The 22,114-nt window shown below is 39.3% G+C and overlaps 1 protein-coding gene across 1 annotated transcript in view; it reads right to left on the minus strand.

Annotated features, from left to right (window-relative positions):
* Positions 1-22,114, minus strand: part of LOC140195001 (cysteine-rich secretory protein LCCL domain-containing 1-like) — a 42,760-nt gene that overhangs the window by 3,789 nt on the left and 16,857 nt on the right. The window contains exons 3-13 of the mRNA XM_072252580.1: positions 21,517-21,635; positions 21,287-21,419; positions 20,660-20,775; positions 18,803-18,903; positions 17,629-17,799; positions 15,718-15,778; positions 15,408-15,474; positions 14,178-14,308; positions 12,280-12,323; positions 12,126-12,198; positions 11,446-11,521 (exon numbers count right to left, since the gene is read on the minus strand). Of these exons, the coding sequence (XP_072108681.1) occupies positions 11,446-11,521; positions 12,126-12,198; positions 12,280-12,323; positions 14,178-14,308; positions 15,408-15,474; positions 15,718-15,778; positions 17,629-17,799; positions 18,803-18,903; positions 20,660-20,775; positions 21,287-21,419; positions 21,517-21,635 (1,092 nt within the window). The remainder of the gene's footprint in view (positions 1-11,445; positions 11,522-12,125; positions 12,199-12,279; positions 12,324-14,177; positions 14,309-15,407; positions 15,475-15,717; positions 15,779-17,628; positions 17,800-18,802; positions 18,904-20,659; positions 20,776-21,286; positions 21,420-21,516; positions 21,636-22,114) is intronic.

Here is a 22,114-nt window from a genome sequence, read left to right on the forward strand (position 1 = left end):
TCATAGAAACACAGAAACATAGAAATCTACAGCACATTACAAGACCTTTGGCCCACAATGTTGTGCTGACCATGTAACCTACTGTAGAAACTGCCTAGAATTTCCCTACCACATAGCCCTCTATTTTTCTAAGCTCCATGTACCTATCTAAGAGTCTTTTAAAAGACCCTATATCTGCCTTGACCACCGTCCCTGACGGTACATTCCATGCACCCACCACGCTCTCTGTGAAACCTGTGTGAAATAACACTATGTGTCATCCTGGTCAATGGTTTTGCCACTGTGAAAATCAGCCATGCTGCCACCATTGCTTGCAGGACAATTACGTCATTAAAAGTGAGCCCTCCCAACTTTGTTTCCTGCACTGGATCTTGTACAACCATTTCCAGGCAGGGCCATTGCTTGTGGGGTAATACACCTTTGTAGTTAAGGACAATTCAAATGCATCAGTACTTTATCAGGCATACCCAAAAGCTGAACCAGCCTTGCACCTCTGCAGCTGAGAAGCTTAGACATCCCTTCCTTCTTCTGTTTTACTGGGTTACCCATTTTCAGCCTCCTGCAACAATGTGGCATCCTTTCAATCCTCATACCAGTCATGCTGTGATCACTGAGATTTCCAACTTGTTCAATTAGGGGCAGCATTGTGTCCAGGCTCAGCAAAATTATGAACTGGTTGAATTCATTTCGTTAAGGACCCCTACAATGAGTAGAGAGAATAGGATGCCCAATCGGAGCAAATTTTATACAAGGTACAACAGATCTAACCAAACAAAATTTTGGGACAAACCTGCTTATAAATGTTTGATGGCCATTTCTTGAAAATAAAAAGTGATTTAATGGCTTCCTATAATCGTATAATCAGAAAGGTTATTACACATTTTAAGCAAGGGTTTCAACCATGTTGACAATTAAGAGCTTGTGAATCTTAACCAAGAGATTTCATTCTGGTACAAATTACACAGCTTCTTGTACTCTGCTAAAGTTAAATGGAGCCATTCCTTCATAATGAAATAGTGGTTAGTCCTAAGGAAAACATAAAAACCCAGTAATAATTTTGTTAATTTCCCTTTCATTAAGGCCTGTCATTTTAAGTCTCTCCTCTAATAAGACTCTGCCTAGCAGCTTCAGACATTCGATCAATACATGAGCATTACATTAAAACCAGATTAGATCAGCACTATTTACCAGAACCACACATAAACGTCTGAGTTCACACACCACAGCGAGATTGGTTTGTAGCTTGGTTGGAGGTGCTGTCTTTTGACTATGGCATTCAGTTGAGTCCCACTTAATTTGTCATGTGGACTTAAAAGATGACATTACTATGAGGTGGACAGAAAAGGGGATCCGAGTATAGCAACCAATACTTATCCCACGCTCAACATTAGTAAACGCAGAGTATCTGGTTGATATCATATTCCTACTTGTAGGAGCTTGCTACATACAGTTTTCTACAAAAATGACTTCCCTTCAGCATTATTTCCTCGGCTGAAAAGCACCTCGAGATGTGGCAATTGTAAAGAATGGTGAAAAGCAAATGCTAATCACTTTTTTTACTGGATGCTAGTTGTGGATTTGATAATAACATTAATACTAACGAACTGTGCATCAGTATTTGAATGGTCTCAAACAAGTCCACACTATGCCATTTCTAATTAAATCACTCAATTTCAGCCCCAGGGTTTCCATTAATTGCTTGGTGTCCTCCTGGAATGTTTCCTTAAATTTTTATCACTTTCTTTTTTTTGCACATTAGTTGCTTTCTTATGTCTTGTGTGTGGTTTCTCATTGACCTTATTGTACTACTTAATATTTATTGTGAATGCCCTCAGAAAAATTAATCTCAGGATAGTATATGGTGACATGTGTGTACTTTGATAATAAATTTTACTTTGAACTCAGAGTGTGTTTCATACACTCAAAGTTAACAATACTTTTAAATAGATAGTATAATTTTGTATTCCAGGTAAGCTTTACAAGTGTCATTATTTTTATGCTGCAGTGTTGCTCCTGAGAAATTTCTGTGAATTTCGATGCATTTCGTAACCCATTTTAAATAGATCACAGGGCAACACATACAAGATGCTGAGGAACCCAGCGGGTCAGGCTGCATCTATTGAGGGGAATAAACAGCTGACGTTTTGGCCCATAGATGCTGCCTGACCTGCTGAGCTCCTGCAGTATTTTGTGTGTTACATTCCGGATTTCCAGCATCTGCAGAATCTCTTGTACTTATAAGTAATTTACACTTAATTACACAAACCTCTTTAACACTGCAGTGAGTCATTTCTATGATTTGGTATTTCAAGTGTTTCAGCCATTTTTAGATCATTGTTCTCCCTCGAATTCCACCAAGCAAAATTAGGAAATGAAATGGCCAATGGGAGATTTTAGACCATGAAGCCATAAGACCACAAGATATAGGAGCAGAATTGGGCCATTTGGCCTATTTATTCCGCTCTGCCATTTCATCATGGCTGATCCATTTTCCCTCTCAGCCCCAATCTCCCACCTTCTCCCCGTATTTCTTCATGCCCTGACCGATCAATAATTTATCAATCTCTGCCTTAAATACACCCAATGACCACAGCCACCTATGGCAAGGAATTCCACAGATTCACCACTCTCTGAATTCCTCCTCATCTCAGTTCCAAAAAGACATCCCTCTATCCTGAGGCTGTGAAATTTCTGTGGGTTCAGGAGGAGTTACTCACTGTTCAAGAAATAACTATGGTGAGGAGTGAAGTCATAAAGAGCCTCAGCACGATTGATGAAGTCTGTGGATTTATTACAAAGCTTAACTCTACTTTTGCATTGCAGAGCTTATATACAGATTGGGTTAAACTGGATAAAAGCAAGTATAATTTTAATTAACACAGTCAAGGTCAATAAAACCTTCAGTTCCAACAAACACAGTATCAGCCTGACACAGTGCTTTATATATTAAACCCCCATAGTTCATATAACAAAAATAAAATCAGCACACCTACCAAACATTTAAATGACATACCACAACCTCACACACTTGCTTCTACTGAGTTTCAAACCTTACCTTCTTCAGCACACTGCTAGATTTTTAATAATGTCAGGCACATAGGCACGTAACTGGCATCAGCAATAGTGCACCTGGCATGGAGGATCAAATCTGGCATGGATGAGAATACTAGCCCTTTAATAATGTTGCTGCCAGACTCTGTGGCCAGCTTTGGGAAAAAGATCACACAAGAAAGTGGTAAGCTCACACTCACAAGGTACTTCGGGACTGGAGTAGAATCTATATGCAGGTACATAATTCTGCATTTCTACACTTTGGAGTCATTCTACAGGCATGCATTTAGTTTAGATTGCCGATTTGGTTTGGCCTGCGTTCAGTGACTGTGGGTTATGGATGACCAACAATCAAGGAATAATGCAATGAAGAATATTTATTTTTGTTAATTTTAGGAATGCAAGGTTTGCTGACAGTTCAGGAATAATAATTGTTCCTAATTTCCTTTGAGGGGAGTAGTGAGGATCTACCTTCTTAATCTACTGCTTTACTTACAGATATCCCCTGACTATTGTACAGCACGGCTATTTCAGCACTTAGGTCAGGAGAAACAAATGAATATTTCCATGGTAGGAGAGTTTGTGAGTGGGAGAGAGGTGCTGTGTTCCCTTGATCTTCTATGTTGCATTTATTTATTTCATGACATACAACAGGAATGGGCCCTTCCAGCACTTCAAGCTGCACTGCCCAGCAATTCCCTGTTTTAATCCAAACCTAATCATGGGACAGTTAACAATGACCAATTATCCTTTGTACTATGGGAAGAAATTGGAGCACCTGGAGGAAACCCACATGGTCACGGGGAAAGCGTACAAGCTCCTTACAGGCAGCGGGGGCACTGAACCTGGGCCTGCACTGTAAAGAGTATGCCCACCACTACACTATGGGTCCGCCCATTCAAGGTGGGAGTGCTCTGGGAGAAATCCTAGTAAGTTGCTGTAGCAGCTATTGTATACAGTACACGTTGCAGCCTTCCTGCACTGGTGGTAGAGGAGGGAATCTTCAAGGATGATCAAGTTGATGGTCAATCCTCTCCTGCAATTTCGTTTGATGACTTTATCTATTATTTCTTGGAGCTGCTCTTTAGAAGTACCTATCAGTATAGTGTCATGTGTGTACCATGCGGAGTTCAAATTGTCATGCCTGGAATACTGCTAATTTTTCTTAGAATCTTCTCACTATAAAGGAGAATCTTCTCATCACAGCGAAAGAAATACAGAAATGTCAACTGAAAGTGGGAAAAGAAACAATTAAACAAAGAAAGAAGTTCAATTACTTGGGGAGCATAATAACACCTGGGAGTAGGGCAGATGTTGAAGTTCGAAGAACTGGGATTGCTAAATGCACGTTCGAGCAAGATACTAAAGAATAGCGTAATTTCTATGAGTACGAACTCATTGCAACTAACATATGGAAGTAAATGTTGGACAATACCAAAGCAAAATGAGGGAAGACATGAAGCTGCAGAAATGTGCTTTTTGGGAAGAATGATGAAAATTTCGTGGTAGGGAAAAAAATGAGGAAGAGTTGTGAAAAGCTGGAATAAGAAGAAAGCTGATATCAATCAGGTAGTGGCAGATGGAATTTCTGGGACATGTACTGAGGAAAGAAAAGTGCGAACATCTTGCAGTGACAGAAAAAATTGATGGAAGAAAAAGTCACTGTCGAGTTAGATCAGGGTATGGACAGGTTATGAACAGCTTAGTAGAATTTCTCAGATTAAAGACAGATAGAAGACCATGGTTGCCCACATCATACGACATGGCACATGATGATGATGATAATGAATAGATCAGGTATCAATTACATAGAATTGTTTTGTCCTGGATGAGCTTTAAATTTTGTTGAAGAGGTATTCATCCAGGCAAGTGAAGAGTATATTCCACCATACTACTAACCTTCCTTGGAGCTGGTAGGGTTAAAGAGTTAAAGGGTTGACGGTGGATACGCAATGGCAAGCATTTAAAGATCGCATGGATGAACTACAACAATTGTTCATCCCAGTTTGGCAAAAGAATAAATCAGGGAAGGTAGTGCACCCATGGCTGACAAGGGAAATTAGGGATAGTATCAATTCCAAAGAAGAAGCATACAAATTAGCCAGAAAAAGTGGCTCACCTGAGGACTGGGAGAAATTCAGAGTCCAACAGAGGAGGACAAAGGGCTTAATTAGGAAGGGGAAAAAAGATTATGAGAGAAAACTGGCAGGGAACATAAAAACTGACTGTAAAAGCTTTTATAGATATGTGAAAAGAAAAAGATTGGTTAAGACAAATGTAGGTCCCCTACAGACAGAAACAGGTGAATTGATTATGGGGAACAAGGACATGGCAGACCAATTGAATAACTACTTTGGTTCTGTTTTCACTAAGGAGGACATAAATAATCTTCCAGAAATAGTAGGGGACAGAGGGTCCAGTGAGATGGAGGAACTGAGGGAAATACATGTTAGTAGGGAAGTGGTGTAAATTGAAGGGATTAAAGGCAGGTAAATCCCCAGGGCCAGATGGTCTGCATCCCAGAGTGCTTAAGGAAGTAGCCCAAGAAATAGTGGATGCATTAGTGATAATTTTTCAAAACTCTTTAGATTCTGGACTAGTTCCTGAGGATTGGAGGGTGGCTAATGTAACCCCACTTTTTAAAAAAGGAGGGAGAGAGAAACCGGGGAATTATAGACCGGTTAGCCTGACATCGGTGGTGGGGAAAATGCTAGAGTCAGTTATCAAAGATGTGATAACAGCACATTTGGAAAGCGGTGAAATCATCGGACAAAGTCAGCATGGATTTGTGAAAGGAAAATCATGTCTGACGAATCTCATAGAATTTTTTGAGGGTGTAATTAGTAGAGTGGATAGGGGAGAACCAGTGGATGTGGTATATTTGGATTTTCAAAAGGCTTTTGACAAGGTCCCACACAGGAGATTAGTGTGCAAACTTAAAGCACACGGTATTGGGGGTAAGGTATTGATGTGGATAGAGAATTGGTTGGCAGACAGGAAGCAAAGAGTGGGAATAAATGGGACCTTTTCAGAATGGCAGGCAGTGACTAGTGGGGTACCGCAAGGCTCAGTGCTGGGACCCCAATTGTTTACAATATATATTAATGACTTAGATGAGGGAATTAAATGCAGCATCTCCAAGTTTGCGGATGACACAAAGCTGGGTAGCAGTGTTAGCTGTGAGGAGGATGCTAAGAGGATGCAGGGTGACTTGGATAGGTTAGGTGAGTGGGCAAATTCATGGCAGATACAATTTAATGTGGATAAATGTGAGGTTATCCACTTTGGTGGCAAAAACAGGAAAACAGATTATTATCTGAATGATGGCCGATTAGGAAAAGGGGAGGTGCAACGAGACCTGGGTGTCATTATACACCAGTCATTGAAAGTGGGCATGCAGGTACAGCAGGTGGTGAAAAAGGCGAATGGTATGCTGGCATTCATAGCAAGAGGATTTGAGTACAGGAGCAGAGAGGTACTACTGCAGTTGGACAAGGCCTTGGTGAGACCATACCTGGAGTATTGTGTGCAGTTTTGGTCCCCTAATCTGAGGAAAGACATCCTTGCCACAGAGGGAGTACAAAGAAGGTTCACCAGATTGATTCCTGGGATGGCAGGACTTCATAGCTTCACAGTTTGAGGAAAAAGGGGAAGCCTTTTAGGACCGAGATGAGGAAAAACTCACGGTATGCTTGTAATCAATCACCTTGCATCATTTGGAACCCACATTGTCTGTGAGGATCCTGATTACTTTGCCTGATGTTCTTTATATAAAGAAAAGATGAAAACGTAAACAGGAAAAGATTAGAGCCATGGACCTTCCCAGCCACAGGCAGAGCAGTCTAGGTGAGTCTCTATGGCTGCAGCTCTACACAAGTCATCACTTCCGTGGAGAATCACAGTCTCAGATGTCACAGCTTCTATAACTACATGTGTTTCTCAAAAATATCCAGCAGGAGGGCTCCTCCTGACTAGACCCCTATAGCCCTTCCTTTTGCTAGCACTGCTCAGAACTCCTCCTGCTCTTTAGCTATTTAGGCCTTCTAGTTGTCCCTACTGTGCAGAGTCCTAACAGTGGGTCCCTATTTGTGACAAAGGATATCTAGATACTTCATTGCAGCTTCTGCTCGGTTGTCTGTGCAGAAAATGTTGTGATTATTTCTTATTCAATGAAGGGAAGTAAGTTGCTGTTTGATTATCTTTTTTTTAATGTATGGTTTGCATATTGTATTGGCTGGATTGTAGTCATCCAAAGCAGTATTGACAATAAATCCAAACTGCATGATGACTGCTGTAAATCACAAATTTCCTTTTCTATAATCTTCTGGCATCTGGCATGCATATACACTCAGTGGCATCTTTATTAGGTACAGGAGGTGTAAAGTATGTGTGTTTTGGCATGGTATCCATTCAAATTCACGCATATCCCATTTACACTATAATGCAAACCACGAAATAAACGTCACCAACACCATTTCAAATGCATAACCTGTACGCCATTAGCAAATAAAGTCAAAATCATGCATTTCAGCAATTTAGGAAAGCAATATTGCCACATGAATACCAGTGTTTCAAGCTGTGAATATTTTATGGTTTATGTCTGCATATCTAGTGATAAAATTTTGAACCTTCATTAACATTCTTTATAAAATACTGCAATGATTACTGTAAGATACATATCTCAATAAAATCAATTTAATATTGAGTTTGGAAACCTTAAAAGTCTAGTTTTATTAGTGTATACGTACTGGTGTGTAGGCATACGATGGATTCCCTCAGATTTAGAAGGGAAACTTTACAGAGTTCATATAAACCCTTTGGAATAACTGAGGTCTATAGTGTATCAGGTACAAAGTTTCAAATGTAGATTGAGAATCAATATTAATCAGCATAAAACACTGTAAATTTTGCAGTACTTTCAAAAGGTATGAAAAAATTATTACAGAAGTTAATTTTAACTTATTTAACCCATGCTGATGTAATGTGGAGCTGCCACTTGTAACATTTCATACTTTTACCACCCATGGATATATGACTTACTTCCCTTCATTAAATTCATTCAGGAAAGGATGGCATTACTGTAGCACTGTTGTTCTCTGTACCTCTACTGTAAAAATTTCCACAGAATTTTGGCAAAAGAAATAATAAATATCAGTTTGGTTTTTGATTCTAATTTCTCTGGAAGTCCATGTACCTCAAACACAGAGCCAGAGCTGGTCCAAGTGGTGGCATCCTTCCTAGAATATATTGTATAAATAACTTTAACAATCAAAGTTATTTTTCCCCAAAATTATAAGCTGGATCAGTCCAAAAATCACAGTCATATTTGCGTAGGAACTCATGGCAAATTAGAGTTTGAAAGTTGTGATTCTTGGTCAGATCAAACCAACTACACTGGAACAAGAACAAATCATATGATCAGTATGATTTCACCTAGATACAATTGCTAGCATGATCTAATCTGGCTGAAATCAAATTTTACAATGTCGTACATGCAAATTGGATTGGCAGTAAGCAATCCAATCTCTCAGCAAATATACCCATTTTTTGTTTAATAAAATTCTATCAATTCCAGATTTAAATGTAACACTTAATGACTTGTGGATAAGTTCATAATCTCCACCACCCTTTGTGAGGAGAAGCTTTCCTCATCCTACTTCGAAAAGACTTGCTTCAAACTTTTAGACAATGGGTTATTGTTTGAGACATCCAGACCAAGATACAATTCCTCTATCCATCTACTTCACCAGTTCATCTTAATGATTACAAAACTTCAAGGGAAATGTACATGAATCCTCCAAATTTGAGGGGATACTCCCTTGGTGTGTGCAAATTAGTCTTACAGCCTGAGTCTTGAAATACAGGTGTCATTCAGGTAAGCCTTCATACACTCTTTTCAAAATCGATATGTTTTTTAAATTATGCTGCCAAAATAGTTCATTGTATTCTGGGTGTGATTTAACAAGAGCATGTGTATAGAAACATAGAAACATAGAAAATAGGTGCAGGAGTAGGCCATTCGGCCCTTTGAGCCTGCACCGCCATTTATTATGATCATAGCTGATCATCCAACTCAGAACCCCGCCCCAGCCTTCCCTCCATACCCCCTGACCCCCGTAGCCACAAGGGCCATATCTAACGCCCTCTTAAATATAGCCAATGAACTGGCCTCAACTGTTTCCTGTGGCAGAGAATTCCACAGATTCACCACTCTCTGTGTGAAGAAGTTTTTCCTAATCTCGGTCCTAAAAGAATTCCCCTCTATCCTCAAACTGTGGCCCCTCGTTCTGGACTTCCCCAACATCGGGAACAATCTTCCTGCATCTAGCCTGTCCAATCCCTTTAGGATCTTATACGTTTTAATCAGATCCCCCCTCAATCTTCTAAATTCCAACGGGTACAAGCCCAGTTCATCCAGTCTTTCTTCATATGAAAGTCCTGCCATCCCAGGAATCAATCTGGTGAACCTTCTTTGTACTCCCTCTATGGCAAGGATGTCTTTCCTCAGATTAGGGGACCAAAACTGCACACAATACTCCAGGTGTGGTCTCACCAAGGCCTTGTACAACTGCAGTAGTACCTCCCTGCTCCTGTACTCGAATCCTCTCGCTATAAATGCCACTTACAATCTCTTACAGTCCTTTTTATTCTCTTAGCTCCTTTTGGGTTATTTTCTATTTACCTCTTTGGTATTTTAATGCTACAAAAACATGGGTATGGAAACAACTAACGGTTATTAACTATCTGAGTTTTCTTGCTCATAGTTGATCAGTTCAGCTTTTTTTAAGCAAATCACTTTATAGTTTTGTCAGCATGTTTCTTAGAAAATTGAGACCAAACTCAACAACTACCTTCTGTTGTTAATGAAAAATTTCACAATAGGTTGTCATTTCTGTGAGTTCTACTTTTTGTTTAGTTTAGTGAAAAAAAATCTCAAAATCTTAGAAGCCTTAATTTTCTACAGTATACTTTTTATACATTTTTTTAAAAGTCAATGTATTTGGTAATAAAAATACACAGTACAGTATATCAAAGGTGAGAGTTTGTAGAGTTCCAAGATGCAGAGGGATCTGAGAATTCTGGCACATGATCTGAAAAATGATAACATGCTACTAGTACAAGGCCAGACAATAGAGATAATATAAATGAGATCTTTATTTCTGGAGGAGTTATGCTTCAGTTATGAAGGGCAGTGATGAGACCACATCTACAATACTAGTCACCTTACTGAAGGAAGGTATTAGTACGTTGGCAGCACTTCAAACAAGGTTCCTAGACTAATAGCTGGAATTGACAAGGCAGTTTTATGAGGAAGGGATTGGCAATTCAAATTTCAAAGTTAATTATTATGAAAGTACACTTTTGTTACCATATACCACCCTGAGAGTCATCTCCTTATGGACATTTACAGTAAATAGAAAGAAACACAATAGGATTCAAGAAAAACCTGTTTTCAATGTAAGATCTGTTGGAGTTTAGAAGATTTAGAACGAACTTAGCAGGAAGATCCTGAGGGATCTTCACAGGGTGGAGGCAGAAAGGATATTTCACCTTGTTGGAAATTACTGAAGTATGAGATACTGTGGGAGAGTTGAGATTAAAATTTGTGGTGACACTTATGGCTTTCCAGCATAGCCTCAGCTGCATTGGTTGTGAATGCAAAGTACACATTTTACTGTATGTTTCAATGTACGTATAATAAATGAATTTGCATCTTTGCTGATCTGATTAAATGTTGGAGGAAACTTGAGCAGGTTGAGTGGCTCATAACTTTTTATGTTAGTATATTCTCATAATGACATTTTAAAAATAAGTTCCAGCCATAATATCCAATGAAAGAAATTGAGAAGATATCAAACATTTTACTTGGAAATGGTCAACTTGATAATTATAACGTGAGGAAAAATATTGCACTTATTTCTTGCTTTCACATCCCTTTTGGAACATTTTAGAGAGCTTTAGAGTTAATAAAGTACTTTGGAACTGTAGTCACCATCATAAAATAATCAATTTTGTAAACATCAAATTGCAACAAATAACAATGCAATAGTGACCGGGGGAGTAATTTTAGAATTGCTGATTGATGGACAAGCATGAAACAGCGTTCCTGTTCTTCCTTAGAATAGTGCCACAGAGTCTTTTAAATTGTTTTGGGATGGACTAGATGGGCTGAAGGGCCTATGTAAAAATGCTTCTCTGCTTTGCCTTCAGTACTACACTGGTGTATTGGTCCAAATTTTTGTGCTCAGCTCTCTGGACAGGTCATGAACCAGGAAACTCCTGAGTCAGAAGTCAGAGTGCCACCAGCTGAGCCACCACTGACACTGATAATATTGAGAACCTTGTACACTAACTAAAAGAAGTCATTCAGCAAGAGCCGTTCTAGCTACTTACATCAGAGTAGAATCGGGTACCAATTACCCGCGCCAGATGTGGATTTTCTTCCATACAGTTTGATGGACAATACATCCTGAAAATTGGGACGGAAACACACACATTCAGCATGTAAGTCAAGTAAAACAGACACAGGGAAGAGCAATATATGAGCCATGTAATGTGATATTCATTGTTAAAAAAAGTACTTTGTTAAAAGAAAATTCCTGTCCTATGAGTGCACTACCATACAAGTGATACACAAAGCAATTTACTTTTAGAGTCAGTCAGCTTTATACGTCCTTCATTTGTATCAGAATCAGGTTTATCGGATGGCAAAATTTAATAAAAAATACAACTGTAAACACATTCCATCTCTACATCCAGAAGGAGCAGTGAAATGTACAGGTGCCCAGCTTTGAAAAGATATAACACATTAAGAAGATATTCTAAAAGGGCCGATTTAAGTTTAACTGCTGATGGCCAGATTTTCCAAAGTTCAATAAAAACAGCAGTGACACTGAGCAAGGAGCAGCTATCAGTAGCTCAAAGTTACTAATGTGCTCTACTCCTGTAATTGTCATTCTGCACCCATTCCAACCCAGTCCTCTGTTCTCCAGGCTGCATTCAGGCTCCGCAAGCCCACATTAACCATGGAGAAGGACTATGTACCGAACAAGTTAGTCAAGTGACTCACTTACCTCGGACAATGCGAAAATGGCTTTTTGAACGTGCAAATTTCATACGCTTTAGTCTGGCAGGTAGCCGATCGAACTACAGAGAAAATTAAAGTTACAGTGAATAATAACACATAATTGGAATAAAATATTTAGAATTTACATTTAAGGAACTAACCTGGTACTTCGGAGATAGTAAATGAATTGGCAGGTCTATATTTACTGAATCAAAGGAAGAAATATGTTAGCTGAAGATTACAGAGAAAGTAAATCAATAAAATATAATCAAATATAGAACAGACAATAAACTGTTTTTATAATTGTTGCAAAGATCATCATGGACACTTTTCTTAAAACAGTTCCTTCCAACTCCCCTGCATTCTCTCTTCCTTGTCACTTCCTCTATTGAATCTCAGTCTTACCTTCAGAACTCAGACCCACAACTTTTCCTTTCCTTCTAGTTGCCTTCATGTTTAGCATACTGAACAAAGGGGCACTTTAACCAGTCCCAGAGTAAGACTGTAGACTGGGTATGACGTGCACTGGATAAAAAAGGTATTAATAAGTTCTTTGGATAAATTGTAGTCTGTTTGTGCAACATCATGGATCTTCACAAATAAGAGAAAATCTGCAGATGCTGGAAATCACAGCAATACACACAAAATGTGGAGGAACTCAGCAGACAGGCAGCATCTATGGAAAAGAGTAAACAGTCAACGTTTCAGGTCGGGACCCTTCATCAGGACCGTTCTGGTAATGTGGCAGCTTGTGTGAACACAGTTGCTTCTTGGGGGCTAACCAAAGGTGCTTTTTACTTTGTAAAATTTGTTTTTTTAAACGATCTAAAGACAAACCTACTCCAAGAACATTGGGTTATGCAGGGCTACTCCATCAGTAAGCTGCTCGTCGATTGGAGTAGCTGGACTGGTGTTGGCGGCAGAGCCAGTCGAGATGTTGGAGGAGCCCAGCAGAGTGCAGACCGCATTGCTGACTGCTACTCAGAAGCATCGGAGTTGGTGCAGTATAACTGTGGGAGACTGTCTTGGACATTTCACTTGAGATCGCAAAGACTCTGTTGGACAGTGTCAATGTAAGATGCTGCAGGCCTGTTACCCTTGCCTGGTGGTGGGACAGTCGACATGAGAGCTGCGTAGCCTCAGTTGTAGCCAGAACTAGGCCTCAAGCATGGTGTCTGTGCTCAGCTGGGGGCTGGCCTCATCCTTTGGTGTTGCCCTCCTGTGTTCGAGCGGTGGAAAGACAGGCTGGATTACATGCGTCTGTACACCGCCAGGAGACTGTATCATCAATTGCTAGACATTGTCACTCAGGGACTTGGACTATATGTAGTTTTTCTTTTGAGTGAATATGCTTCTACGCTCGCTATTTTCAATTACATTACTGGCCATTCTTGAATGTTTGGCACCTTGGCCCCAGAGGAACACTGTCTCTTTCAGCTCCATCTATGTATGGTTTGAATGATAACTAAACTTGATTTGATTTGATTGTGATTTGGATAATATCATAGACCTTCAACCTTTTGAATTTTGGACACAGCTCTGTGATCACAATGCTTCTGTAAGTGGGTAATGGGATTGCATAGGGACCTAGTCTGGAACTTAGCTGTGTTGAGCATAGTGGGAATGAGTGCTTGGTCAATTGCTCCTAGTACAAGGCTCTGGAGCTTCTGGCAGTATTGATCAGTAAGGTTCACACTATGTTCCCAGGGATGTGCGCATCTTCCAGTCTCAATTAAATGTTCTTACCCTCTTAAAGCATCAGCACACTGCTACACCTCAAACTGCTCATCTCGTCCATGACTCAGTGACATACTGTTAATAGACTCAATTAATGAAAGATTGTTCTAATTTCTTCCCAAGGACTACCTCAAGTCATTTGAACTTACACACTATTGAGAACAAATATTCAGAAGGACATTACAAAGTTTTACAGGACGATTCAACACTCCTGGTCTTTCGGTGTGGCGCTGCATATATTGTAGTTTCACAGTAGAGGCCTAATTGCTGACGCTTTGTATTGGTGTACAGAGAGGCTGTAAATGAAGTCAAAAATGCTTACCCAACCGATTGGACCCCGTTTCGGTTAGATTTTATAAAGAATGGCTTCTTCCCTTGTCTTGTAATATCTACCCAACCACCATCGTTGTCCAGTACTCCATAATGCATTGCAGCTCTACAAATGCTTGATTGCTGAAAAGTACACATGATATTAATGAATATTATCATCTTATATATGTGAGAATCTATCTGAAACAGAACACTATAAACTCAAGAGATTCTGCAGATGCTGGAAATCCAGAGTAACACACACAAAATGGAGGAACTCAGCTGGTCAGGGAGCATCTATATGGAGGAATAAAGAACCTGGAAAGGATGGAGCTGGGGGGATAGAAACCAAAATAAGTAGGTTGGGGAGGGAAAGGAATACAATACAAGCTAGAAGGTGATAGGTGAAAGGTAGGTAGGGGGTGATAGGTGGAACAACTGTAGAGCTGAAGAAGGAGGAATCCCATAGGAGAGGAGGGTGAACCATGGGAGAATGGGAAGGAGGGGGACCAAAGGAAGGTGATAGGCAGGTGAGGAGAAAGAAGGGGTAAGTTGGGAGCCAGAATGGGAATGGAAAAAGAGAGGAGAGAGAGTGGGGAATATATTACCAGAAGTTGGAGAAATCAATGTTCATGCATTTAGACTACCCAGATGTAATATGAGGTATTGCTCCCTCAACCTGAGAGTGGCTCAAGGATGTCATGGACCGGCATACTGGAAAGGGAACGCGGACTGGAAAGGGGAACGGGGACTGGAAAGGGGAACGGGGACTGGAATCAGAACAGCTGGTCACCAGGAAATCCTGCTTGTTGAACAGCATACTATTGCACTTAAGCAGGATACTAACAAAGGTTGCATAGATGTACAAGTAACTAAAGGTCAGAAGTATGGGAGGAAACAGGGAAACTTAACATGGACTGAAAATAAACTTTAAATTGGGCTAGTTAATAAATGTATCTAATTATGAAAACAATAGGCCTAATTTACTTAGGATACAACAGCCAGCTTTGGCCTCATCTGAAAAGTAAAGTAACGTTAAAGCACTTTGGCCATTTTTTGAATCATTCCCATGAGGCCTATTAATTATTGCAGACTGGTAAAAAATTATCAATAGAACTCCTCAAAAACTGCTTTTATATTCTAGTAAGTGAACAAGCTTTATGCCTTCAAAACGGGAAAAACCAAAATGATAATCATCTGACACAGTATGGAACGATTTCTTCATTACTTTGTTTAAACTCACCATATCATAATGCAGAGTCCCAATTACTTTTCCTTCACTGTACAAGCAACCAGCTGGGCATTCATATCTATAACAAGCGAAATAAGATTAAAGCTGGATGCTTGTCTAAATTTTAGAAGTTTATTACTTTCTAGAGTTATACATTTCTCTCAATACATCAGAATTCAAATGAAAATAATGTTCTGAAAACAAGGGCTTCATTATCAATTGGTTTCAATTTAAACCGAACAAGATTAAAGAAGCATTTTTAAACATGCCTTTGTTACTTCAGTAACTGGTATAGGAAATGAGTTTTGTCTCCATTTCTCACCTATTACAAGTAGTTCCCTTGCATCTGTCGCGTAGTTTGGTTTCACAGGACACCAACTGAGCTGTAGAAGAAACAAATGACAAGAATTTTCTGGAATGAGTTTCAGAATAGACATGGTATCCCAATGCATCTCAAAGTAAATGTATTATCAAAGCACATCTGTGTTATCATATACAACCCCGAGATTCATTTTCTCGGGTCAATTACAGTAAGCACAAAGGGATCAGTGAAAGACCACACCCAACAGCTAGGACTAAGAGCAATGTTGAAAGACGAAACAAACTGCACAAATACAAAAAAAAAGAAAAAATAATAAATAAGCAATAAATATTGAGAAAATGAGATGAAGAGTCCTTGAAAGTGAATCCAATTCCGTGGGAACAGTGTTGGAGCAAGTGAAGTTGAGTGAAATCATCTCCTCAGGTTCAAGAGCCTGAAAATTGAGAGATAATAACTGTGCCTGAACTTGGCGGTGCAGGTCCTGAGGCTCCGGTACTTTCTTCCTGATGGCAGCAGCAAGAAGAGAGAATGGCCTGAATGGCTGGGGTGGGGTCCTTGATGATGGATACTGCTTTCCTGTGACAGGGCTCCATGTAAATGGTCTTTACCAGTGATGGATTGGGCAACATCCACTACTTCTTGCGGCCCTTTTTGTACAAGGGCACTGATAATTCCATACCAGGCTGTGATGCAACCAGTCAATATACTTCCACCATTCACCTATTGAAATCTGTCAAAGTTTTAGATGACATGCAAACCTCTAAGGAAGTTTCAATACTTTGTTCGTGATGGCACTTACGTGCTGGACCCAAATCAGATCCACTGAAATGATAACAAAGGAACACTTCTCTGCTCGCCCTGATGAGGACTGGCTCATGGACCTCTGGTTTCCTCCTCCCGAAGTCAATAATCATCTCTCTGGCCTTGCTGACATTGAGTAAGATGTTGATGTTATGCAAATGCAATTATGCCGTTAATGTGGTCTTGTGTTCTTAAGATGTTACTATTCCGGGATTTTATTGTTTGTAGAAAATGATATTTTACAATCAAGGAATTGTGAAACTACATCATGTATTAGTTCCACCACTCAAGTCTTTAGCAGGATAATATTACAAATCCGTGATATTAACAGCAATTTTAGAACAAATGACAAATTCAGACTTATCATTGGGCTAATTTGTTCTCATAATCATATGGCAAGGTATAACAACAACATGGCACTGCAATTCATTTCATTCCCACTTCTTACAGCATTCCGAAGTACCTATCCTTCCACATCAACCATGTTGATAGTTGCTTCATTTGAAGTCCTCTTCCTCAAGCTTATAGCATCTTCCTCTCCAATCAACAAGAAAGCAATAACTATTCTTTCAAACTCTTTCCCTAATATTCACAGCACCAAAAACCCCTTCCAGTAATACACGTTCTGCTGCTTCCAATCTGTTATAAAACTAAAAGACCATAAGACATAGGAGCAGAATGAGGCCATTTGGCCCATCGAGTCTGTTCCACAATTCAATCATGGATGATTTATTTTCCCTCTCAACATTTTCTCCTGCCTTCTGCCTGTACCCTTACTAATCATAAACCTTATCGACCTCTTCCTTAAATATACCCCAAATGACTTGGCCTCCACAGCCATCTGAGGCAATGAATTCCACTCTACACTCTGGCTAAAGTTGTTCTTCGTCTTCGCATATCACAAGTCCTGGTTATGCGACCACTGACACAAAGCAGACTATCTCCGAAGAGCATTGATAATGGTTGGAGGTCACCAGTTTTGTAAAGCCACTGCCCAGAAGAAGGCAATGGCAAACCACTTCTGTCAATACCATGATCACCCACGTCACATGACACGGCACATAATGAATGACTGAATTTGTTTTAAAATATAAAGCAGGCTGTTCTTACACATTTGCTGGGTATTTATAATCTCATTTGCATCAAGGTGCTCTGTTCTTGTGGATTCGGTTTGTGTCCATGGATTCGATGGTGTTTCCTGAGGTTTAGTTGCTTGTCTTTCAACCTCATTAGTTTCCTCCTCTGGTTCCGAAGGAGAATAATATGGACCTGGTCCATCACCTTCAAGATGAAACAAAAATGAAAAGGGATAAAAGACAAACAAGATTTTTCTAAAGGGATTTAAAATTGCCATTCAAAGCTACAGAAATATGAGTGTGAGTGAGAGTGTGGAAAAAGCTACCAGAGGAAGTGGTGGCTGAGGGCTCTATTTCAATATCTAAGAGAAATTTGGATAACTACTTAAATGACAGAGGTATTGAGGACTATGGTCCTGGTGGGGGTCAACAAGACTAGGGGGAATAATAGTTCAGCATGGACTAGATGGGCCAAAGGGCCTGTTTCTCTGCCATAGTGTTCTATGACATGTTTTAAATAGGCAATCTCTTATTTTTAATGTGATTCTGAGATCTAGATTCCCTCATAAAGAGGAAATATTCTCTCCACATCTACCCTATTAAATCCGTTTGAACATATAAATTTTACTCAGTTTCATTCTCCACACGCTCTGCCTGACAGCATTTTCTTTAGATTTTGTTACATTCTGCGTAGATCCCACATGAAAAGCCAGGCTAAAAAGAATGCGCAGATGCAGAGGAATCATTTTGTCAATTATATTTTTACCTGCCCTTTATTAAGACAATTCGTACTAATTCTTCTGCCCAATGTCCTCAGTAAAGCTCTAGATCAGTTTCAAGCTCCACTTAAATTCTCTTTCAAAACTGTACAAGATCTGACCCTCCAATTCATCGTGAGAAAGTATTCCATATTTATTAATATATTGCTCCTGCCACATTAGTGTAAACACCAAAGACTAAAAAATACCTCCTCAAACATCAGAGATATTTTTATCTACATTCCACTCACATGGCAAACAATACAAGTCACAAATGCCAATACAAGAACTTTATTAAGTTACAGGGAATGTCAGCTGAATTTACAGTAAGATCAATATTTGGAATGTTCAAACATAGATGAGATATGTGTACAGGGTCTTCAATATCATGGCTTAAAAACAATTTTCAAAGACTTTCAGTGTAAAGTAAAGTAAGCCAATAGCATATACCTTTGTAACATTGGTTATCTCTGCAGCCTCCTCCATAGCTTGGAGGACAGGCAGAACAAGGAGACCCATGTTTATAAGGAGCATGGCCCCACCAATTCCCCCTGAAAGTGATAAGCATAGGTATATTAAAATATATTTCATGGAGGGATGTTTATTACACTACACAATTTTTCCAGCATAAATGTACAGTCATTTATCCCCTCATACATTTTTCACAGAATTTTTTAATCATTTTTATCTTTGACTGGAGATTTGAAAATAAATTGGAGTTACTATCATTATTTCTCAAAGTGACCAAACAAGGTTACAAGTTCACATTCTAAGGATGTCCATCTTTCATGTATAATCTGCCTGAATTGCTTTGCTATTAGTAATTACAGTGATAATTATGAATATGAAGAACTAAGTATTGGAAAATCATGCAAGGGAAAGGTTCAGATAATCATTAGAAACTAGAGAATACAAATTTGCTTGTCAATAACCGAAATTCAAGATTACAAAATCACTACGAACTTCATTCATGAATACTAAATATTTGTAACGCTCACTGGTCTAGAAATTCTAGATTTCATGTAGAATTCTTTTGCATAATAAGCAAAAGAACTTTATTAAACAATCCAGTCAGTGAATGTGGTCTGGTCCCAGAAGTGCTGTAATTTGTTCCTAGCGCTTGGCCACTGGGTAAGCGTAAGGACATCAAGCTGCTTGCAATGCACATTGTTATGCAACTTGCACAAGACCTTTGAGTTTAAGGAACGTCACAGGCCATAATTAAAAGTTTACTTTGGCATGAGTTGAAGGAATCCCCACCTGGTGAATTACAGCCAGAGGATCCACAGTGTCCAATCATGCTGCCAATGCCCCGTTCTCCCTTTTCTCTTCAATAATCCCAATCTCAACCCAAACAATCAGCACTACTCTCTGAGTCAATCCACCTTCCTTCCTCAACAATTATATCCCACACCACCTACAGTACTCGGCTGGTGGTGAAGTGGCATCAGCGCTGGACTATGGAGCGAAGGCTCTTGAGTTCGAATCCGGCCTGCTCCCTTACACGCTTTCCATCTGTGCTGGGTTGAGCGTTGAGCTAGCAACTCGGCCTCATAAAAATAAGAAAGCCTGCTAAAAAATACACTGTCATGACGGTGTCCTGATGACTCCACTCAGAGTTAAGGGCTTTCTTTCTTCCTACAGTACTATTCCTCTTTAGAAACATCCAGTCCCTTCTACTACCTAACGGTCTGAAGACAGAGCAACAGTGAAATCCTGCAATCGAACTGCCAGGACTACCCGTTTGGTGTAAGGCGCTTTAGGCCTCTCACATAGATGGCAATGACCTCATGCAGAGCTGCTATTCAAACTTGCTATAACCCACAGGTTAATTCTAATACTGGAATCAATCCCTCATGTTAGATGTGCAATTATGTTGATACTTCAGAAATGTTAGCTACAATGCCTTTTATACAAAACCATGGAAAAAGATTACATGAGGTTCTCAGGTTAATTCTGTAACCAGAATATGAAAACACCATTAATACTTGGCAGATTATAGGTATGTTACATTTCCTGAAAAATACTGTTGTGTATTTAATATTTCAGAAATATTTGAGTTTGAGTTGAGGCAGCATAATGATGTATGCATTTCATGTATATATACATATATCCTGCAATTAACTATTTAAGCAATGTTTAATTTATATGCATGCACCTCGCTTAAAGTAAACTCGAAGTTAGACCTGCATTTTGGACCCCCGTGTCTTTCTTAGAATTAATGTTTAATGTTTTGAAGTTACAAAATATAATATATACCAACAGAGTTTCACCTTTTTTTTCCCTTATATATATAGTTTTACTCACTTCGGAGAGTAATTGCAAACTAGGTAGACAGCTTGTTGCCACACCTGGCCCCAGACATTCATGTTTATACACAAATTCATGGCACAGCCAACTTTGTTACTTGTTGCCCATACTACCTAAAAGAAAGAAAATAGAAAAGTAACTTGCATTGCATCTGACAGCATGCTCATAGGCATAACAGGAAGCAACTAAAATCATACCCCCCAAACTATAATAGCAATCTTTTCCTTCCAAGGATGTCCCTTGAGATTCATGGTAACTAGTTACCCTGTTTCTCTACCCAGACAGATTTTGTGGTGACTGCTAAGGCCAATATGGGAACTGTTGCCCCATTAGATAGTGCAAGTAACACCTTATGTGCAAATTGTAAGGGACTGCATTGCTGCTATTTATGCAGTATGACGCATGGTTGCAGGGTTCTTAATACCATCCCAAATACTCTTTCCCGATTTTGAATAGTCATGTACGTATTCCTAGCCTCTTTAGAGCATCTCGTATTACAATTTCACAATAAAAATCCCAACCAAGTGTTAGTTTTACTTTGGAATCAGGTATTTTCAAACTAATTTCATATAGGTTTAACTTAAAACAGCAGGCACATAAAGATCTTACTCAAGTTAACTATACCTGGGTATAATGGGTGCACACTGGACCAACACATCTAAAGGGACACCAAGGGTTACATTCTTGTGGATAAGGATATACAAAATCTCTGACTTCATCATACCAAGCTTGAACATGAAATGTAGGAGGCCGGTATCTGAGGATTTAAAATGGAAAAACAAGTATACAATTTCAGAAGACAAAAATAGCAGAAACAATACAAGTTTATTTTAGCCTTTTATCGCATACAATACCTGCCCCAGTGTACACCCAGATTCTGCCCTATAGATGGTAGGAGATAACCAGGTCCATGCTCCCAGAGACACTGTGAAGCCCAGGATTCTGCAGACCTTTCCAGTTCAACGTCCCACGTCTGCATAACAAATGGTTTAAAAAGAAGTTAGCTCATAAACTTGGAAGCCTCACTTTCCAAGACAGATTTCTTAAAAGTGTAGAATTTGTAACCTATGATGACACAAAATAATCAGTTGTTTTCTCTTCAGATCAGTACAGCGTAAAAGAACTCCATATAAAGCTCCCTATAGAAGTTAGAAATTAGCTTTCATATCATGAATTTTCAATGCTTTAATAGCACAGAAAGAGTTACAATGGGACCAAAATCCATCTGTAGAGATACTTCTACTTTACAGTTGGAAATTGCTTTACAGTTTTACTTTACAGTTGGAAATTAGATAACAAGCATTATAATAAACTGTTTCTATAAGCACCCATTGAGGTGATGGCATAGATAGGGTGCTCAGGGAGGCAGAAGGATAGGTTGCATAAAAAGTAACACAAGGCAAGTTATTGAGAATTGGAATATTATTGCATAAAAATTAACATAAGAAATAA

This window comes from Mobula birostris, chromosome 1 (genome assembly GCF_030028105.1).
Source record: "Mobula birostris isolate sMobBir1 chromosome 1, sMobBir1.hap1, whole genome shotgun sequence".
NCBI lineage: Eukaryota > Metazoa > Chordata > Chondrichthyes > Myliobatiformes > Myliobatidae > Mobula > Mobula birostris.